Source organism: Sminthopsis crassicaudata, chromosome 4, assembly GCF_048593235.1.
Source record: "Sminthopsis crassicaudata isolate SCR6 chromosome 4, ASM4859323v1, whole genome shotgun sequence".
In the NCBI taxonomy this organism is placed as follows: Eukaryota; Metazoa; Chordata; class Mammalia; order Dasyuromorphia; family Dasyuridae; genus Sminthopsis; species Sminthopsis crassicaudata.
This window is the reverse complement of record NC_133620.1, coordinates 237,756,188-237,777,042: the sequence shown is the minus strand read 5'-3', so window position 1 is coordinate 237,777,042 and position 20,855 is coordinate 237,756,188. Positions and strand designations below refer to the sequence as shown.

The following is a 20,855-nucleotide window of genomic DNA, read 5'->3' as shown; positions in this document are numbered from 1 at the left end:
AATCATTCCCATTTTTTCTTCATATAATATTGTTGTTACTGTGTACAATATTCTTATATAGAACATAGTTTTTCTCATTTCACTTTGCATAAGTTAATGTAAGTCATTCTAGGTTTTTCTGAAAGCACCCTTATTATTATTATTTTTTAAAGCACAGTAGTATTCCATCACAATCATATACCACTTGTGCAACGATACTCATTTGATGGACATTACCTTCAGTTTCCAATTACTTGTAACCACAAAAAGAGCTGCCTTAAATGTGTGTGTGTGTGTGTGTGTGTGTGTGTGTGTGTGTGTGTGATATCACATATATATATCCTTTTCTTTTTTCTTTCATCTCTTTGCGGTACAGACTTAGGAGTGATATTGCTTAGCCAGTTTTATATGTATAGTTTTATAGCCTTTTAGGCATAGTTCCAAATTGTTCTCTAGAATGTTAGGATAAGTTCACAACCTCATTGGATTCTTTTTGATAGTTACACAAAGAAGGTGATTTTAAATCATTTTTGGCAAGTGAAGACATAAGAAAGGGGAAAATTTTAAATTAAATATTTTCCCTTTATTTTGCCACAAAAAGCTTATTTTGTTTATAAAACTTTGTAAGATTGGTTTGTATGTGTTGAAATTGTATAATTAGGTTGTAGAGCTTCTTGTTTAATTTTTTGTGGAAGTCATTTCTTAATTTGTAGGAGATAGAAGTTTTTTGAGAGAGAAATGAGATTTTTCTATGCTATACTGAAATGATATTGCAATCTTTCATGCTTTTTATTATTAATTATAAGTAATTTTAAGTAAGGTGAAAAGTACTAGTTGATTTTAAATTTTCTCTTATGAGCCTTTTGATGAAATTATTTAATTTTATCCTCACTAGCCAACCCATTGCTTGAAGCTTTTGGGAATGCAAAGACTGTTCGTAATAACAATAGCAGCCGTTTTGGAAAGTTTGTTGAAATACATTTTAATGAAAAGGTAAGAGGTCATTTTGGATATGTTATATTGATATATGTTTATGATGAATGTGAAAATGTTAAAAATATTTGGAATTCTTCCTCATTTCTTGATAAAGTCAGGCAAAGATTATGAGTGGATTTGTGGAAAATAAGAAATAGCTATAATAATGCCTTTAATGCTTTAATTTAATATCTTCTTTGTTTTAGGTAGATTTGAGAGCACCTCGATTATTTTATTATGAACTTTAGAAAACCTATTGCAAAGTTTACTTTAAGAGTAGGCATTATCATAGTGACAGAGTTTTTAAAACAATATTGGAAACTCATTAAAATAAACAAGCTTGTGCTAATCCTCTATTTTTATAATATTGAAAAACCGTAGTGACATAGTAATTAATATTAATAATTTTGTTATTATTTGAGACAGTTAAATTATCTATTTGTTATATCCTTGAGAACTATGAAAGCTCCAATTAGTTGGAGAAGGAAGAGTAGTAGTTCTGAAAACCTCCTCACATTGGGAATGGGTTAAATTTACCAAGAAGGGCATAGCACCCTCCAAATCTATAAAAAATAAGATAATATGGAATATAGAATGCTGTGTAGATTTATGGTATATATATTATTAGCAAAGAGATAAAGAGGAAGGGAAAGGTTAGCATAGGATGAGGTAGGATATAGAAGGGTATTTAGGAATGGGCAAAGGTATGTATATGAATGGAAATGGGATAAAGAGGGAGGAAAAGAATGAGGGAAAGGAGAGATCCCAGCAGGGGGGAGGCTAAGTAATAGCATATTAAAGAGTAGAACTAAAGTAGAAGAGTTAGTTAGGAAATAAGATATACACAAAGACAATAACAATGATCAGGAGTAGAATTTATTAGAAATCAAAAGTAGAGGTAATAATCATTGATCTCAGACAAACCTAATGATTCAGTAAAGTGAGAGATCTACATTATATGTCAGCCATATTAATATTGTTTTAGATGCATATTTATACATGTGTATATATATATGTCCATATATATATATGTATGTATGTAAATGTGTATATCTGTGTATATAAATATATGTATTTGCCTGTGTGCAGGCATGTATATATACATAAATACACATACATACAAATATATATAGATAGATACATTAGTATATCTGTGCTTAAATGTAGCCTTCTTGGGGGAGGTAGGGAGGAAGAAAGGGGATAAGAAGAATAAAGTAAAAAATATACAGCAGCAAATGAAAGAAAACTTACTAGGAAGCAAAGAAAACTGGGCAATTATGAATATAATTTTTTTTTTATTATATATGCTTTCTGGAAATGGAAATTTATTGTTACATATTTTGAATCCTCCCTGATGTTCTGCTGTGGACATGGCAGTTTTTTTCCTTTTAATGTATTTTTCTATTTTGTTTTTTCCTGATTTCATATTTAAGTTTTAAATAAATAAAAAGAAAAAAAAAGAATTTGAAATCTCGAACTTATTTTCTTCAATTTCTCCTTTGCTGTTTCTGTTAATGGCATTGATTTAATACAACAAAAATGTATTAAGTACCTATCATAGTGAAAATATCTTGCTAGGTGCACACAAAATTCTAGAATATTTTCTTTTTTTGAAGAATTTACATTCTGTTGAAATGGAAAAAAAGTCTATCAGCTGAGAAGTATTTACATGATAACTTGAGGTAGAGAAGGATCAGGAGGAAAAAGAAGAGGAGGAAGAGATCACTAATAGTGTTGGGGAAAAAAAGGAATGTTATCTCATAGAAGGTGCACATAACTAGTCTTGAATGAAGCTAGAAATTCTAAAAAGCAGAAATAGGAGGGGTCAGTTCATTCTGATGCAGAGTCATAGAAAGAGGTGATGGGATGCCACTTTCACTAAATTGCAAATAGATTATTTTGGCTGGCTGTATGGAGAGAAAAAAAAAAGGGAAATTATTCTTAAAATGTAGTTTTGAGGGGCAGCTAGGTGGTGCAATGGGTAGAACACCAGCCATGAAGTCAGGAGGACCTGAGTTCAAATCTGGTCTCAGACACTTAACACTAACTAGTTATGTGATCCTGGACAAGTCACTTAAACCCAATTGCCTCAGCGGGGGGGGAAAAAAAAAAGTAGTTTTGAGTCAGGTCACAAATACCAAACTGTGATATTTTTTCTCTTCAGTGCATAATGAGTCACTAAAGATTTGTGAGCAGTTGTATGACATGGTCAGATGAGCTCAAGGAAGATTATTTAGCATCTGTGGAGAACTTGGAGAGAAAGGAATAAAGATAGGGAGATCAATTAATTTTTTTTTTTTTTTTTTTTATAATAAAGGTGAAAGTTGGCAAGAGTTCTGAACTATGATGGTAGCCAGTTGGATGAAAGGAAGAGTTTCAATGTGAAAGTTGTTAAGGAAGTATTAATAATTATGACTTGGTAGGTGATAGGCTGTGAGAGATTGAGGGAGAGGGAAGAGTTGAAGACACCTTCATAGTTGTGACATGAGGAACTGTTGTGCTTATAATAGAAATAGACATCTTTATACAAAAGGATAATTTTGAAGTAAATAATGATGAATTCTGTATTGGGAAATGAAAAGTGAGCAAGCTTGAGAATTAAATTCAGGAGAAAGATTACAATTGAATCTATAGATTTTGTAGTTAGCTATATAGAAATGTTTTTTCAGTTCTTGAAGGAGTATATGAGATCATCATCAGGATATGAAGAGAGAAGTGAGAAGGCCCAAAACAGATAAATATAATATATGGTTATAATGAGGGAATTTTTTATCTGTTTTGGGCCTTCCACTACATCACTTAGTTGCCATGTTAGAACTGTGCTTTCCAACATTTTTTCTGTATCGTGGGCTATGTATTGTAATCATTGAGTATCAATTTATATGTTAATTTGACTTGGAGGAGACTGTAGTTTCTTTAACCTCTCTTACCTTGCCTTTCTATTCCCTACCACCATTCATTGTAGTTCATTCAAAGCATAAAGGAACCAGGCTGGACTAAGAACTATTAAACACCCATTTCCCCCTCCCCCAGTTTCATAAGTTACTATGATCAAAGAAGTTAATTACTTAGCAGTTGTATGTATTTGGCTAGGTAAGGATTAATCAACAGTTTATTGTTGGGGTCTTATTCAGACTGCAAAATCTTCCAGAGGCCACCTGTATTGATTGCCATAGTGAAGTATTTAAATGGGTCTTTTTAGTGTATTTTTTCATGTACAGGTAATTATGGGAACAGTTATTTATCAAAAAAGATTATATATTTTTCAATATATGTTAATGTATAAAGGTATTTCCTTAAAAATATAATTTCTTAAGATTGTTGATCCATGCAAGAACCATTGCACTATTCCTAAGGAAACTTCATCCACCCACTGACAGAGAGGTAGATGACTTGCAGGGAAGATCAGAATATCTGCAAATATTGTGTGGGTATTTGAGTGTGTTTTACTTTATTACGCTTATTTTTATTATAAGAATATATTTATTTTACATTTGAGTGGAGTTTGGGAGGGAAAACTAGTGATCAGGATACCCCTACTTTCCATCAATCCCTCCCTCCCCCCAAAAAAAACCCAAAGTAAAGAAAAGAAGGTCATTGTAGCATTTTAAAAAAAATGCATAGAATAGAACATAGAGTTCTGAAGAAGATGCCAATAAGTAGGACAGATTAGAAAAATGTTTAATTTATTATGTTCTTTTGAAAATGCAACTAGTATAATAGAGATTCATGGTTTTATGAATTCTTTTTTTCCTCTTTTGGCTTTGTGAAAATGCTAATATTTGATGTGTCTCAAGTACAGAAGAAGAAAAAAAAGAAAAAAATCTATTTTCTCTTTTTATTTAGAATGCAGTTGTTGGTGGATTTGTTTCACATTACCTTCTAGAGAAATCTAGGATTTGTGTTCAAGGCAAAGAAGAAAGGAATTACCATATATTTTACAGACTGTGTGCTGGTGCTTCTGAAGATATTAGAGAAAAGCTTCATTTAAGCTCCCCAGACAATTTTCGGGTGAGAAAAACAAACCATCCTTGTAATGATAACTTTGAATAATTTTATTGTGCAGTTTGTTTTATTTGGATTCAGTATCACAAATCAGACATATTCTACTTCAGGACTCACTATATATACTTTAAATATAATTTAGTAGAATCACCCAATTGGAGAGGGATTGTGGTATAGTGGATAGAGAGCTGACTTTAAAATCAGGAAACACTGAGGTTAAGTTCTGCCCCTTACACATACTAGATATGTGATCCTAGAATTTACTCAATGTTATAGGCAATTTTCTAAGATTATTAGTTGTAGATAAGGTGCTGATTTTTATTGGTGGAAGAAACTCTTACTTAGAGGTTCTTTATGCCAATAAACAAAAGATCTATTCCTTATCCTAGTTCTCACCTTCATAGACTCATAGGTGTACTAAATACATCTATTTGATTTTTTTCTTATTTTGCAAAGGGTGAAAATGATGGCAAAGATGGAGGACAAGTAAAAATACAAATAAAAATCATATGCAAGTTGCATAACTTAGGAATATGCAACAATTTAAATGTGCTGATTTAAACTTATCTTTGACCAGTTTGAGGAGGAAATAGATTATTGGTTTTACTCAGAATTAATAACATTATTTTAAGGAACCATTTTATAAGTGGAGTTTATAGTTAAACCCATAATTATGCTAGTTTTTGTTATTTTATTTTTTATTTTCCTTTTTTTTTCTTTTTATTTCTTTGAGATCATCTTTAATTTCTATGACATCTTTTATTTTCAAATGCTTCAATTCATATCACATCCATAGCCTCTCTTATGAAACTATTTTAGAGGAACCAGAAACTGTATTGTAAGATATTTGCATAGATAAATCTGCTGCTGCAGTGACTTTGTCCCTTGGGCTCCATCCATATTAGCAAATAAAACATTAATAATAGAGATTAATGTATATTTTAGCAAATATTTTGTAGAGTCATTCACATTTTTTAAATAATTTTACAAGTATATCAAGGAGAACAACCACATTTCTACAAAGATGGAAAAAAAGAAAAGCATATTGTGTGAGTCAATTAGTTAAAATGATGATTAAAAACTTTGGCCTTTAAATGCAAATATTTATCTAACAAAAGCTATTGGAAGGATATATTTCAGACATTTTAAAGAGAAACATTCACTTTTGATATCTATTATACAGTCAGATAATATACCTGTTTTTGCCCTACAAAATAAATAAAAGCTATTTACTAAGATTTTAATTTTCAGTGTTCATCTCTGTAGTTATAATTTGTTTTTTATCCTTCTGATCTTAAAATAGCCAACCATATTGTTTTATTTCCATTACCTTGTTTTAATAGTATAGTCAGTTATAAGTCATTTAACATTTATGCATAATATGAAAAAGGAGTTGATTAAACTCAGTTTTTTAATATTTTACTTTAGATATGTGTTTTTATTTTTATATTTGAGAATAGCTCATGGTCAACAATCTGAGAATGCTTAATGGTCAATAAAATGGGAATTTATTCCAAACAAAATACAGAAGATAAACTCATCAGAGTTAGAAGAAATTAAAAAGTGATTTAATTTATCAATCTCATTCCATTATTTTCCCATTTCCTCCATACATTCTGAAAATAGTTCTCACAAACTAATAGAAAAGTTCTTTTACTAGCGTCCCTACCCAGGGAACCTCATGAAAATATTTGGTCTTTGAGCGTTAAATAAGTTATTGAAACTTAAGGAAGCTACATTTACTTAGTAACATAGTAACAACTGAGAATTTCTAATGTAAACAAGTTCCTGTAATATAAACAAGTATAATATTACAAGTTAAATCAACACATATTTATTAGACTAGGCATTGAACTAAGCTCCAGGGATTCAAAGAACAAGAGAAGAAAACTCCCTTTTCTCATTCTGCTTATGCTGTAATCCAATGGGAGAGACAACATGAAAACAATTATGCACAAACAAGATTATACACAGGATGAATTGTAGATAGTCAGCAGAAGGAGTCTTTGTTGTTGTTCAGTGGCTTCAGTCACATGCAACTCTTCATGACCCCATTTGTTTTTTTCTTGGCAAGAATCCTGGCATGATCTGCCAGTTTATTTACAAATGAAGAAATTGAGATAAAGTTAAGTGACTTTCGCAGGGTCACACAGCTAAATAATTGTCTGAGGCTGGATTTGAACTCAGGAATATCTCACTCCAGACTCAGCACTCTATCCACTATGCCACCTAACAACATGAGGACTAGGGAAGGTTTCTTGCACAAAGGAGTCGTTAAGTGATATTTGAAGGCTGAAGGCAAGATTTAGCATAACTTTTGTTTATTCAAACTTAAGTGAACATTTATTAAATGCCTTTGGAATACAGTAGGTGGCATGGACAAAATAGAAAAATACAGTTCATGCCCTCAGTGAATTTACAATTTATAAACTCTAAGATAAACACTGCAAGTATTAATATCAATCTGCATTTAAATTTAAATTAAATTAAACTCTTATAGACATTTGGTGGTACCAAGAGTGACTAAATAACTTGATCTCATATTCTTTTTTCCCTACTGTTTTTCACCTATGCCTCTTTTAAGTCGTTTGGGGGAAGATTCATGAAAGTGTGCTTCAAAATTCTCTTTCCTCTGAAAATAGATTAGAATCAATACTATATCATGAGTTTTTTCTTGGAGAAAAGATAAAAGTTCATTGATTATACTAGAACTTTAAAATATCATATTAACTATTCAAGCTTAGAATTACTGTTTATCAGGTATATGAAGTCTTTGTGATACTAATTTTTTTTTTGGGGTGTTATAGTTAAACCCCTCTTTCTATTTATAGTTGGTTGTTGACACTTTGATGTTCAGTTTCTATGCTCCTAGTGATGCTGGAAAAAAATAAATTCTTTATATATAAGATAGAGAATGAGTGACATACCAGATTAAATCCAAAAGTTCTTTAGTAAGATAAAATGAAAATACATTTTAATTGTTGAAAAATTAAAATGAGATTTTATCTATCAGTTTATAATATAAAAATATTTTTTTGTCATAGTACTTAAATAGAGGCTGCACTAGGTTCTTCGCTAATAAGGAAACAGACAAACAGATTTTACAGAACCGCAAAAGTCCTGAGGTATAGTAAACTCATTATTTTTCTTTCAAGTATTTTTTAAAATGCTTGTCAGGAAATAGTAATATATTTGCTCATTATTTTACCATATTTGTTTGGCTTTGGTTTTTAATGTTATATTTATAAATTTTTAAGGAGCAAAAAATTATTTAAAATGACTTGTAGCATTGTAGCACTTATTTCGATATAAGAACTTATGTCAGTGTTATATTCATATATTATTCATATAATTGGGATATGTTTATATAATCAGGCCTTATCAGACTTCTCTGTAAATTACTTGTTTTTTTTATTGTTGTTGTTGTTTTATTTTTACAAATTGCCTAAAAGTATTTTCTAATAACATTTTACAAAATTTATTCTTGTATTCTTTAAATTATGGCTACCTAAAATAGTAAAAGATGTAGAATATGTGCATGTTGACTTTAGTTGCTTATCCACTTAAATGATTTACGTAATTTTCTCAAAATACTTTTATGCAGTCTGCTATTAATGTATAAGATATTTAAGTTATACAATGCCTTAAAATCATATAATTCTAAGAGTTTAAATTCAGAGGGTTACAAACCTTGAAATTCATGATAAAATATTTACTTCTACTATTGCTATTAACTTAGATAGTGAAAGATTTCTATTGTTTGCTTAATTGAACATAATTCTCTTGTAGACATTTTTGTAGATAAATTTTGAATATGCTGAATTTGTGGGTAAAAATGTTTTTACTTGGTTGATAATGGTAGCTATGGAAAACAAAAAGAAAGGGAAGGGGAACAAAATGTGTCAAGTTCAAGTGACAAATAATTGTGATATCTAAGTAATTTAAAGTAATTCATTTTGTATGATTATATATTCATATACACACTTTCTGAATCAATAAAAATGGAAGGGAAAATATTTTCCAATTGGAAAAAAATAAAAAGTTTTTTTAAAAAAGGAAATATCTATAAAGAGAAAATAAGAGACAGGATTTTAGAGGACTTGTTTTGAAAAAAGGGAACCAGGCCTGTCTTACTTTTAGTATATAATAATAATGTGACTCACTAATAGCAAATCAATTGATGTGGTGTCCCAGGCAACTCCCTAATACTGAAAAGGAATTTTCATACTGGGAGTTCAGACTGATAAAATTACAGGTCTGGAGAACTAAAAAAAAAGTGTTTTATTTGGATAGGAAATCATAAAGAGCATAATTGATTGTTATTAGGAATCTTTTATCCTTAAAGGTCCATATTCAGAACTTATCAGTATTATGTAGAAGTTGTTTCCCATGAGATAATAGAAATTCAATTTTTCCATTGCTGTGGTCCTTAAAGAAGACCTGAGGATGAGAAATTATAGTTATATGATTGGAAGAAGAAAAAAAACATGATTTTTATTATTTGAAGAGAAGAGAAAAAGTATTTCTAGTTCTTTAGTGACCATATTTTGTTTTTGTTTGTCTCTAATCTTGTTGTTAATGTGTGATTACAAATATAGATGGATAATGTTTTAAAATTACCTTTTGTCTTTTCTTTATTATCAGGAAGATGAGGTGATCATTTTGAATAATTAGAAGATGTAGTTTAATTCTTTTGGTATTTCCAAAGTCTGTGTGAAGTGATTACTTTTTAGATGCATGCAGTATTTTTAGTCTGCAGTGCTTATAATAGTATTTTTCTTTAATTTCAACAACTTTTAAAAATTGAAACAAATATCATTTAGTTTATAGCATTTCTCAGTTTAATCTAAAAGATGTAGTGGTATAATTTGTGCTTTCTATTAATTTTTCTGCATGAAGTTGTTTTTGTTGCTTCTTTCTGAATTAGTATGACACACTTGCATTGTAATGTATCTAGAAGTTTTTCAGAAATCCTGAAGAAAAATTATTTTGTTTGAAGGTGTTCTCCAAGAAATAGTTTCATGAGGAGTTAAGACTTATTCTGTCTCTAAAACTATGACCTTATGTGTTAACCATTTATATATTTAAAAGTATAACTGTCAGGCCAACTAGCATATCCTTTGAAACTATGTTTAAGGTATTCATCAATGCCATCTTAGCAGCAAAATGTTCCTTATACAGTGAGATTTAATAATTTTATTTCTCTGTTTTCAAATTCTGGAATATTCTCCAGATATAGTCTTTCTTCCAACATTCTGCAATTATCATATTGTATCCTTCTGTGATCTTTAAAGTCATGGTTTCCTTCTTTTCTGTTTGTCACCTCATGCTTCTACTTTTAATTGACAGGCATCTTTAGATGCAGATATTTCCAAAAAATCTTTTAGAAGATCCCTATAGTAAGCATTATTATCCTCATATAATTTGAAAAATAGTAGTTTTCAAAATGTTTCAGAGTTCGAGAAGCTTTATCAGGCTTTTGCTTGCCTGTCAGTGTTAGTGTTGACATAAGTGATAGCATATATACAAAATATAGAGGTAAAGGACTTGATAGTAAAATCTTCTTACCACTTTACTTATAGAAGCCTGTTTTTGTTTTTTTTTTTTGTTTTTTTTTTTTTTGGCTTAATTTCTTTCAAATCTGTACCCTTATACTAATGTATGTGTTTTCTCCAGAAATGTTCTTTTCTTTTACTTCCTCCTTGTCCAGCTTCTCAACATTACAATGCTTTTGGTTAAAATTATAAATGAATTTGAAAATATTTTATTGATTTTTAAAAAATCTTGGTGATTTAAAAATATTTAATTTTGCATGTGTTTGCATTGCATTGCTTTATTTTAAACAGCTGTTATCATTTACTGTAATTTAAAAAATTTCAAAGTGAAATGATTATTGTTTGTTTTTTTTTTTTTTTTTTGATAGTACCTTAAAGCAGGTTCCTTGAAAGATCCTCTTTTAGATGACCATGGTGATTTCAACAGGATGTGCACAGCCATGAAAAAGATTGGTTTGGGTGATGAAGAAAAACTCGATCTTTTCAGGGTTGTAGCTGGTGTCCTGCATCTTGGAAATATTGATTTTGAGGAAACTGGCAGCACTTCAGGTTATTAAATCAAAGATTTTTATTGCATATTTTAAGTTGTAAAATTAATACTGTTGCAAAAGCTGTTGTTAAGTCTAATATATATATATATAAACAAAAATATATATTAAAAATTTTGCTATACAGTGAAAACCAGCTAGAACAATGAAATTGGAAAGTCTAATCCATCCAAAAAAGCTTTAGTTTATAGAAAAATTAATAAGACAAACACACACCACTTGTAGGCTTGATTTTTTTTGAAATTATTTGTGATATTTTGGCACCTACAATCAAAACCTCATGATATTTTTATGTGTATATGATGTCTGTGATAATTCTTTTACTGGTCAATTAAAAAGCATTTGAAATGATCATAGGATACAGTCATATAGTCATAGGATAAAGATGATCCCGTCCTATAAGTTTCTTGATAGTGTGTAATGATATATAACCTTTGATGCAGAATGAGAGAGTATGTAGACTTCCGAAGTCAGTATTCATCTAGTAGTAATAATACTTGGTTACCATACCTTTATTTATTTCAAATAGATTAATTTCTATGTCTGATTTCTATTTTTTTCTCTTCTGCTATTGTTATCTGTTTGGTTCCTTTTGGATAAAATTCTGTTTATAGTCCTATAAAAGTCACAATAATAATTATGAGGTTAAATTTGCTTCTAAAATATATATTATTTACTGTTCATAACTTCAGTCCCTATGATGAGGGACTTCAATATACTTATTATATATGTTGCCTCAGATGAATGAAAATATTAAAAAGCATATATTAAGTGTCCATTTTATGCAAAGCTCTGTGAGGAGCCCAAGGGCTATAGATAGAAAAAATACAGTCTCTGCTGTAAAGGAGCTCACATTTTTATAAGGATAGGCTACATATGGGAATTTCAGCTACAAATCAACCAGTGGCTTTAAGAGTACAGCATCAAAGCACATGATATTAATGCATCTTCATTATTAAAACTGTTTTGTTTTTGAACCCACTTGACTATGTCAAAGACTTTGGTGGTAAGAACTTTTGTTTCCAATTCTTTTATAGCTGTGATTGTTAAGAAGGCTAACCACTTGGAGGGAAAGTTGCTAGATTTCAATTCCCCAAAGGCTGTTCCCTTGGGTAACATCTTTCTTTAAAAGCTGAGGTTAGAAACAGGGCTGATAGTTTGGGGATTTCTTGCTATTCCCAGAATTCTTGAACTTACAGAATTCACCAACAGTAGCAGTTGGTTGGCAATTTGTGTGAGTGTGTGTGTGTGTGTGTGTGTGTGTGTGTGTGTGTGTGTGTGTATGTGTTGGAGCTGTGAGGCTCTTTCTCTATATAGATTGCTCTTCTAAAAGATGATTGCAGACATTTTGCTGGAAGCAAGATTAGTGGTCTGGGAAGGGAGTAAGAGAAAGGGAGGTGATACTGTTGATTTCTAAGGCCTTTGGACACAAGGTCTTGTCACTAGTTTTAAATTAAATTTATATTATTAGAATCTGATGATTACTTCTATTATCTTTATGCAGATAATTCCCAGAACTATGTATCTAGTCCTAGTTTCTCCTAAACTGACGCACACTGCCTATTAGACATTTTAAATTATATGTCCCATAGGCATTTAAAACTCAACCTCTAGTCTTATCTCTTATTTTTATGGATGAAGAAACTAAGACCCGATTGGGTAAAGTGACTTGACCTAAAACTTATATGGTAAATATCAGCAGAATTGGGATTTTTTTTTTTTTCCCCTCTGAAGCTAGGGTTAAGTTATTTGCCCAGGGTCACACAGCTAGGAAGTGTTAAGTGTCTGAGATCAGATTTGAACTCACGTCCTCCTGAATTCAAGGCTGGTGCTCTATCCACTGCGCCACCTAGCTGCCCCCCCCCCCTCCCGAATTGGGATTTAAAGGCTGGTCTTCTGATTCCAGAATCCTTTCAATTGATCTAAGACTTTTGTCTTATCTTTTGTTACTGTTGAATAAGAATATAGGATCTTGAGTTTTGTGGGTATTAATGAGTTGTGGGTTGGAGTTTGAGAAAAGTAAAAAGACATAGAGTTCAGGATAAGGAGAGTTAGGAGATAAGGGATATTTATTTGGCCATAAAACTTTCACAGTTTGAGTTGTGATTCTTTTCTTAACTAAAGTGTTTCCTGCCTGATCCTTAATTCTTTTTTATTCACCATATCTCCCAGTCCTCTAGTAGTAAAACAAAGGTTATTTCTGCCTCTTAATTTTAAGTGCTACTCTTTTTTTTTGGAGGAAGGAGAAGAGTGGCGATTTTCAGAATACATATTCCCAGGGAATGTGCTTTAATGGGAGCATGGGGTTCATTCTTTGCAGTAGATACTTCTGTAGAAGTCTTAAATAATTGCCCTCTTCCAGTGTGTGATAAGGGAAAATGAAAAACATTTTTTAATATCTCACCATTCAAGCAATAAAAATAGGAAATGTTCTTTGGATGAACCAATATCAACTCCTTCCTAGGGATGTTGAAAGTACAATAGAATTGGGTAATCTAAGAGTCATTATCTGCTACTGTTCATTGTGCTTCTCAGAGAGGAGTTTTCATCAATGAGATGTCTAAAATTTTCAGTCACAGGAGATAATGTGCTATGACACAGGGAGGAAATTTAATAAACAAACCTGGCTGGGTACCTGCTTGTGCTTATGCTACTTAGGTATCTAATCTGAGGCTGCAACAGAATAATTTGAGTGAGATTTCTCTAAGGGAGGTTGTTTGCAATGTTGACATCCAAGCAAAAGTAGTTAATTGGGGCATAGGATCATAGATTTAGAACTGAAAGGGTCCTATAAGACCAAATTCTTCTTATTAGAGATAGGAAATTGAAATCCTGAGATATTAGATGACTTTTCAAAAGTTGCAGATAGTCACTTCCTGTCTACTGTTTCTTTATTGCCTCCATAAGTGCCCATGTCTTCCCCATCCTCAAAAAATACACACAAGATCTATCTCTACTAGCTGTTGTCCTAAATATTCCTCCCTTTTTGACTCTTTGGGGAGACATGGATAACTGTCTCTTAATTCCTTTCCTTTCATTCCTTAGGCTAGCTTTAGATCTCACTGTTCAACCAAATTGTTCCCATATTTATGTTCCTTCTTTATAGTTTCCCTTAGTGATCTTATCAGTTCCCATGGTTCCAATGATCATCTCTGCAGATGAGTATTAGATTTATTTGAACAACTCTAAACTTGTCTACCGACTTCCAGTTGTGTATTGCTCACTGCTTTTTAGATATCTTTGATTGGATATCCTGCAGACATCTTAAACTCAGTGTCTGAAATTAAACTCACTATCTTTCCTCTGTCTCTGCCTATCCACAATTCCCATTCTCCTGGCTACTCTTTAGGATGCCACTATGCCACTATCCTCCCAATCACCCAACTAAATATTAGAGGCAGGGCCAACACATTATTTGTTCAGTTTTGATGTTGTGATGAAATGAAACACTCTCAAGCTATTCAGCAGTTAACAAAGACTTTGCTTCAACCCAACAGTGATATGCACCAGATTTATAATGTCACTTAGCTTTTATAGACTCATTCTAACTCCTTCCTTCATCTCTATAAGGAAACATTAGTTAATATTAATTAGTCATACTCTGGGAAGATATGGTGACTTGTATGGTCTTCAGACATCTACCAAATCAGAGGGGTCCTGACTCCATTGGGCTTATTTAACTAAGAAGGCAGAAAGAAGGCAGGGGCCAATTAAGTCTCTGGGAGTACTTATCCTTGTTGCAAGGAAACAGGGAATCCTATTCTTATCATATGAGATGCCATAATTCCCCTTTCTCATCTCTTATATCAAATAGGTTGTCAACTTCTGTTGTTTCCAACTTTAGAACATCTATCTTATATACCTTTTTCTAATATTGCCACCACTATGGTATAAGCCCTCATTACCTCATGCCTGGATAATTACAATAGCTTTCTGGTCTCTCTGTCTTAAGTATCATCTCATTTCATTCTATTCTCAATTTAGTTGCCAAAATGATATTCCTGAAAGAATTTCAGCATATTGGAAATGTGTTTTATTTTATACATTTAAAGAAATTATTCTGAGAAGGGAACCATGGACTTTACCAGACTGCCAGGGAGTTCCATGACACCAAAAAAACAAAAAACAAACAAATAAACAAACCTTGATTTAGAATATCAAGGGCAAAAGTGGGAGAAAAATAAATGAAGGGAGAAAGCACTTCCAGACCTCAGATTATAAAGCACTAATTATCAAAAGTATTTGGAATTAAAAAATTAGTATAATAGATTAGGCAAGGAAGAATTGGAAATAATTAGACTTAATAATCCATTGTTTGGTAAATCATAAAACATATATTGCCTAGATATGAACTTTGTATTTGATGGGAATTACCAGGAAAATTGGAAAGCATTTAGGTATAAATTAGATTTAGATCTATTAAATTAGATTTTATATATAATTATATATTTATATATAATGTTAATAATAATATTATTATATATAAATATAATATAATATATTATTAATATATACATATATTTATATGTATAATTATATTATGTATATTATATATATATTAAATGTAATAGATAATAATCATTACATGAAATTGAAAAGTTGCCACAGGAAGAAAATTATCTTAATGAGAAGAGAATTAGTTAATTGGGAAACCCTATTTACTAATATAAATCTGAAACTGTGTAATTTATTGTCTTCACTTGAAACATTGAGAGGCTAATCAACTTTACAATGATCACACATTTATTTGTCAGAAGCAGATTATTGCTTGCATGAAAGGACTGTTTCATTTTATCTTTGTTTGATGGCACAGTGCCTTATACACAGTAGGTCTTAAAAATGCTTTTAGTTGAATCTGTGAGCTTTTTAATTTTGCAGAACTGGTTTGACAACCATAATTAAAGGAATTTTAAGAAATGGATTCTAAAATTCTTGATTCACTAAAAATTAATTGGTACTTTAAAATGTGATATATTTGATTAGGTGGTTGTAATCTGAAGAACAAATCTACACAGTCTTTGGAGTGTTGTGCTGAGTTGCTGGGTTTGGATCAAGATGATCTTCGAGTGAGTTTAACCACAAGAGTCATGCTTACTACAGCAGGGGGCACCAAAGGAACAGTTATAAAGTAAGTTTCTAAACCAATATAAATGTGCCAAAAAAGTTTTAATGTAATAGTTTTTACCTTTTAAATGCCTGTCTTTTTTTTTTTTTTATAGCTTGCTTACTTTCATTCTTTCTTTTGTAATTTTTCCAAAACTGTTACAGAGAATTCTTATGCTTTTTTTTTTTAAGTTACCCAAGATAAATGGTGTCTTGAAGTTATTTAAAATTTCAGAAAAATATAGTTGAGTAGGACCTACTCCACTCTTCCAAAAACAAAGGGTCACCTTCATAAGACACTAAAGTGAGTAAATACAATAGGAAAGCCATCAGAGACATCATAGAAAAGTTTGATTCAGAATAAACATGTAGCTTACATTTTTTAAATATAGTGTCAGATGAGGTGTCAGACAAAAGACTATAGTGGAATTAGAAGACTTAGATTCAAATTCTGATCCTTACTCTTTCGGATCTTGGATAAGAATAATACAATACAATATGATAGATATTTATTAAAAATACCTATTATGTTCCAGGCACAGTAAGCCCTGAGTATATAAATAAGAAAAGGAAAGACAGTCTCTGATCTCAAGGAATTTACAGTTTAATAGAGGAAGAACATATACAGAAAGAAGCTGAAAAAAGAAAAGGATGTTTTTGTTGTTCTACCCGCCAGTCAGAGGAACAGAGGAAACTTAGGGTACTGATGAGTTATAAGTACCAAAGCTAAAGCAATCTCCACAACTATTTTCTTGCCGAGAAGCTTATCCTTATAAGGGGTTGGGATAAGATTATGATAATGGTGGAGTCAAAACCAAGCAGTGCCAATGGAGGGAAATGAAGTCACTTAGTTTCCCTATGCTTCAGTATTTTCTTTTGTAAAATTGTAATAGATAGCCTCTGAAGTCCCTTATAGTTTTTAATCTTTGATCTTTGGTCATTGATAACTCAATAGAAGTTTTATTATAGTATTTGAAGTGGAAATTAGATTGTGGGGAATTATCTACTGGTCTCTATGATATTCTTCTTTATTTTTTAGTGAATTGAGTCCAGACTCAAAGCCTTCCTTTCTGCCACAACTCTGACTTTTCATTTCTCCAGTTTGCTCAACTTTTAAGACCTCAGTTTTCACTTTATTTCAGCCATACTCAGGGATGGTAATATTCTTGATCTTATCATGTCCATGTTTGAGAAATCCAAAGTTCCTGTATCTGATCATATTTTATCTTTTAGATTCACCTTGTTTTTTACTTCTCTTCCTAAATCTGCTTTTCATTCTCATTATGATTTTCAGTCCTTTAATCTTTCAAAACTGACTTAGGCCATTTTCTCTGCTCTGTACACTTATTTTCTTTCCCAATCTTAAACTCTTAGTTAACTAGTTAAATTCTATTTGGTCTTGAATTAATTATTCCTTTGTCCTGTCACTGTGATAGAAACTACCCCTCTCTTCATTATTCCTACCAGCTACCTTCTTTGATCCTACTTACATGTTAATAAATGGAAATGTAGGATATCATGAAATAATGATGATTGTGACTCCTTTAAATTCCTGTTTTTTAATTTCAACCAATTCCTCACTGCAGCAAGTCAGTCTTCATTTTACTCCCTAATTTATTCATTCTCTTGCCACAGTACCTATTCCAAAACTTTCTTTCTTTCCTTAATATGATCCCTTCCCTTCACCTTCTCAGATGAGGACCATGCCTAACATTTTATAGAAAAATAAATTTAGGCCATTTGTTAAGAATTTCCTTTTCATATTAACCCCTGTTTTATCTTTCCTCATTCCGATCTTTGATGAAGTGACAGCCCTTTTGCTTTCCAAGGCTAATAACTATATATGTAACCTAATCTCATTCTTTGCCATCTTCTTTAAGATATTGCTTTAATTGTTATGCCCATTTCCTTTCTCATCAGGAGAAAGGAATTTGTTTTCTACTTTTTATACACATGATCAAGTAGAGTACTCCTTGTTCCCCATTGTTATTTCTTATCTTTAAAATTTTTATCTCTTATCTTTAAAAAATCTTTTACTCGATCTCTCCTGATATATTTCTTATTATCCTTAATAACATCCTTCCTCTTTTCAGTTTAATTGAAATCAGGTTAAACTTAATATTTCCCCATTTTTTCATATGCAAAACACAACTTAATATCTCTTCTCCAAAACCTTCCCTTTTTCTAAACTCTCCTGTTACTAGTGAGAGTATTACCATTTTGAGTCAACTAGGCTGGCAGCCTTGGTTCCATCCTTTACTTCTTTCTTACATTCATTTTACATATTCAAATCTCTTGCTCGTCTGGTTGTTTCTACCTTCACAAGATCTTGTTTATACATTCTCTTCTCTCCACGTACACCCTCAAGTTCATAAACTATTGTGATAGCTTTTTGGTTAGTTATCTTGCTTAAAGTCACTTAGCTGCTAATATAATATTTCTGAAACACAGATCTGATTATATCATAGCCCACTCATTAAATTTCAATAGCTTCCTATTAACCTATGGTATCAAACTTAAAATCCTTTCTTAGATATGTAAAACTTTACAAACTTGTCCCCTCCTATCCTTTTGAGTTTTCTTATACTTTATTCTACTTTATACTTCTTTGTACTTTATACTTCTTATACTTTATGATTCACCTGTCTTATTGTTTTTCACTCTCTCTTAAATCATCTGGATTCGTACTTTATCACTTGATAGAAACTCAAGATATTAATTATCTTTTTAATTGCCAAGTCTAATGACATTTTCTAAGATTTCATCCTTCTTGACTGTGGAATTTGATAATATTGATTATCTTCTCCCCTTGGATACTGTCTTTGGATTTTTTTTACTCCTGTTTTTTTTTTTTTCTTTTCTTTTCTTTACCAATGTGACCAGCTCCTTTTCATTTTTTAAAATGTTGGATCTCCGACCATATTTCCGTCAATGCTCCCCAGACTTTGTTCTTGGCCCTCTTTTATTTTCTAACTATCCTTTCTCCTATGGGCTCATTTATCATTTGTATTGTTATAAGGATCATATGAGATAATGATTCTGATTCACAGATCTTCTTATCCAGCTTTGGTCTTTCTCCTGAACTCCAGTCCTGAATTACCAATTGCTTATTAATACATTTCAGATTATACAACCTTATAGATATCTCAACCACAACATAGTCAAAACAGAAATCATTACTTTCTCTCTCAAAGCTACTCTTCTTATGAACTTCCCTCCTGCTATCGAATGCATCATCATTCTTCTGGTCCCATAGATTTACATTCATATTGTCCTTGAATCCTCACTCTCACATATCCCGTGTATCCAGTTGTTTTTCATATCTTCTCATTTCTTTGTCTATAACACACCTTTCCAGTCACACAGCCTCCACTCTAGTTTAGAACCTCATCATTTCTTGCCTAGAATATTTCAGTAGTCTAATTTGTCTTCTTGCCTAAAATTTCTCCTAACTCTAATCCATTTTCACACAGCCACCAAAGGGAATTTCTTAAACTCCAATCTAACAAGGCTAATCTTATATTCATTAGTTGGTTTTTTATTATCTTCAGGATTGAATACAAACTACTCTCTTTGACATTCCGAATGCTTCACAACCTGTGCCCTTCATATCTTTCTTGTTTTTCCTACACACTCTTGTCTGGTCATGTTCTTCTTACTTCCTATTGCTTACATGTGATGCTTCATCTTCTTTTTCAGGGTCTGTGTATTGACTCTCCCACATGCCTAAAAAGTTCCTTTTCCTTATCTCTGCCTCTTGCTATCCCTGGTTTTCATAAGCTTAAACATCACCGTCCACTGAATGTCTTTGCTGGTTCTTCTTGCTGTAGTCTTCTACTTCCTGTGGTATTTTGTGTGTGTGTGTGTGTGTGTGTGTGTGTGTGTGTGTGTGTGTGTGTGTGTGTGTGGCCTTTTTGCAAACACTTAATCATGAGTACTTCGATGTTAGATGAATATGTGTCCCATAAAATAATATTTCTTGTTCCATTAAAAAACAAATTCTGAAAACTTTATTTTTTTTTTTTTTGTCTCTCCATGGAATATATCTTAGTAATTCATACATTTAGCTGCAATCTTTTTCTTCTTTTTCTTTAAATTTTTTTTAGAGTGAGAATCTTAAGATAATCAGTTCCTTTATTATTATGAGAATCTGTTGGTATGTGTATATATGTTGTCTCTCCTGTAACAATAAAATCTCTTTGAAGAGAGGACTGATGCATTTTTATCTTTCTGATTTCATCACTTAGTATACTTCTTGGCACATGGCAGACATTTAACAAATGTTTGTTGACTACATGAATGGCTGTTGATAGAAAAGCTTACATTTATAGTACCAAATTGAGGTTTATGAATATCTAATATTGTAATTTTTACTTTCCTCTTCCATCTTTCCTGCTATTCTATTCCTGTCACTGACTGCTCAGGACTGAGGGTCATTTTGTATTTGACTTTGTTTTATGGATTACCATAGCTAAGGAATGCATTACTTTCCTTAGGTAGTTCTGGACTGGTCCTTGGAAAGCAGAGTAGGTCTGTTGCTGGGTACCATATAGAACATGCCAGAGCATGTACTTTATTGTCATAGCTTTTGGGAATCCAGAGTTACCTCCACACTCCATTTAGACATTGAAATGATATCTTCTGGGAGAATTGTATGATGAAGACATACAAAAATATAAGTGTTATGTAT

General features: G+C 31.5%; 1 protein-coding gene across 7 annotated transcripts in view; it reads left to right on the top strand.

Annotated features, from left to right (window-relative positions):
• Window positions 1–20,855, top strand: part of MYO6 (myosin VI) — a 189,619-nt gene that overhangs the window by 102,295 nt on the left and 66,469 nt on the right. For all 7 annotated transcript variants that reach the window (XM_074310470.1, XM_074310468.1, XM_074310469.1 and 4 more), the window contains 5 exons: window positions 875–972; window positions 4,801–4,965; window positions 8,004–8,084; window positions 10,883–11,063; window positions 16,046–16,190. In XM_074310470.1, coding sequence (XP_074166571.1) covers window positions 875–972; window positions 4,801–4,965; window positions 8,004–8,084; window positions 10,883–11,063; window positions 16,046–16,190 — 670 coding nt within the window. The remainder of the gene's footprint in view (window positions 1–874; window positions 973–4,800; window positions 4,966–8,003; window positions 8,085–10,882; window positions 11,064–16,045; window positions 16,191–20,855) is intronic.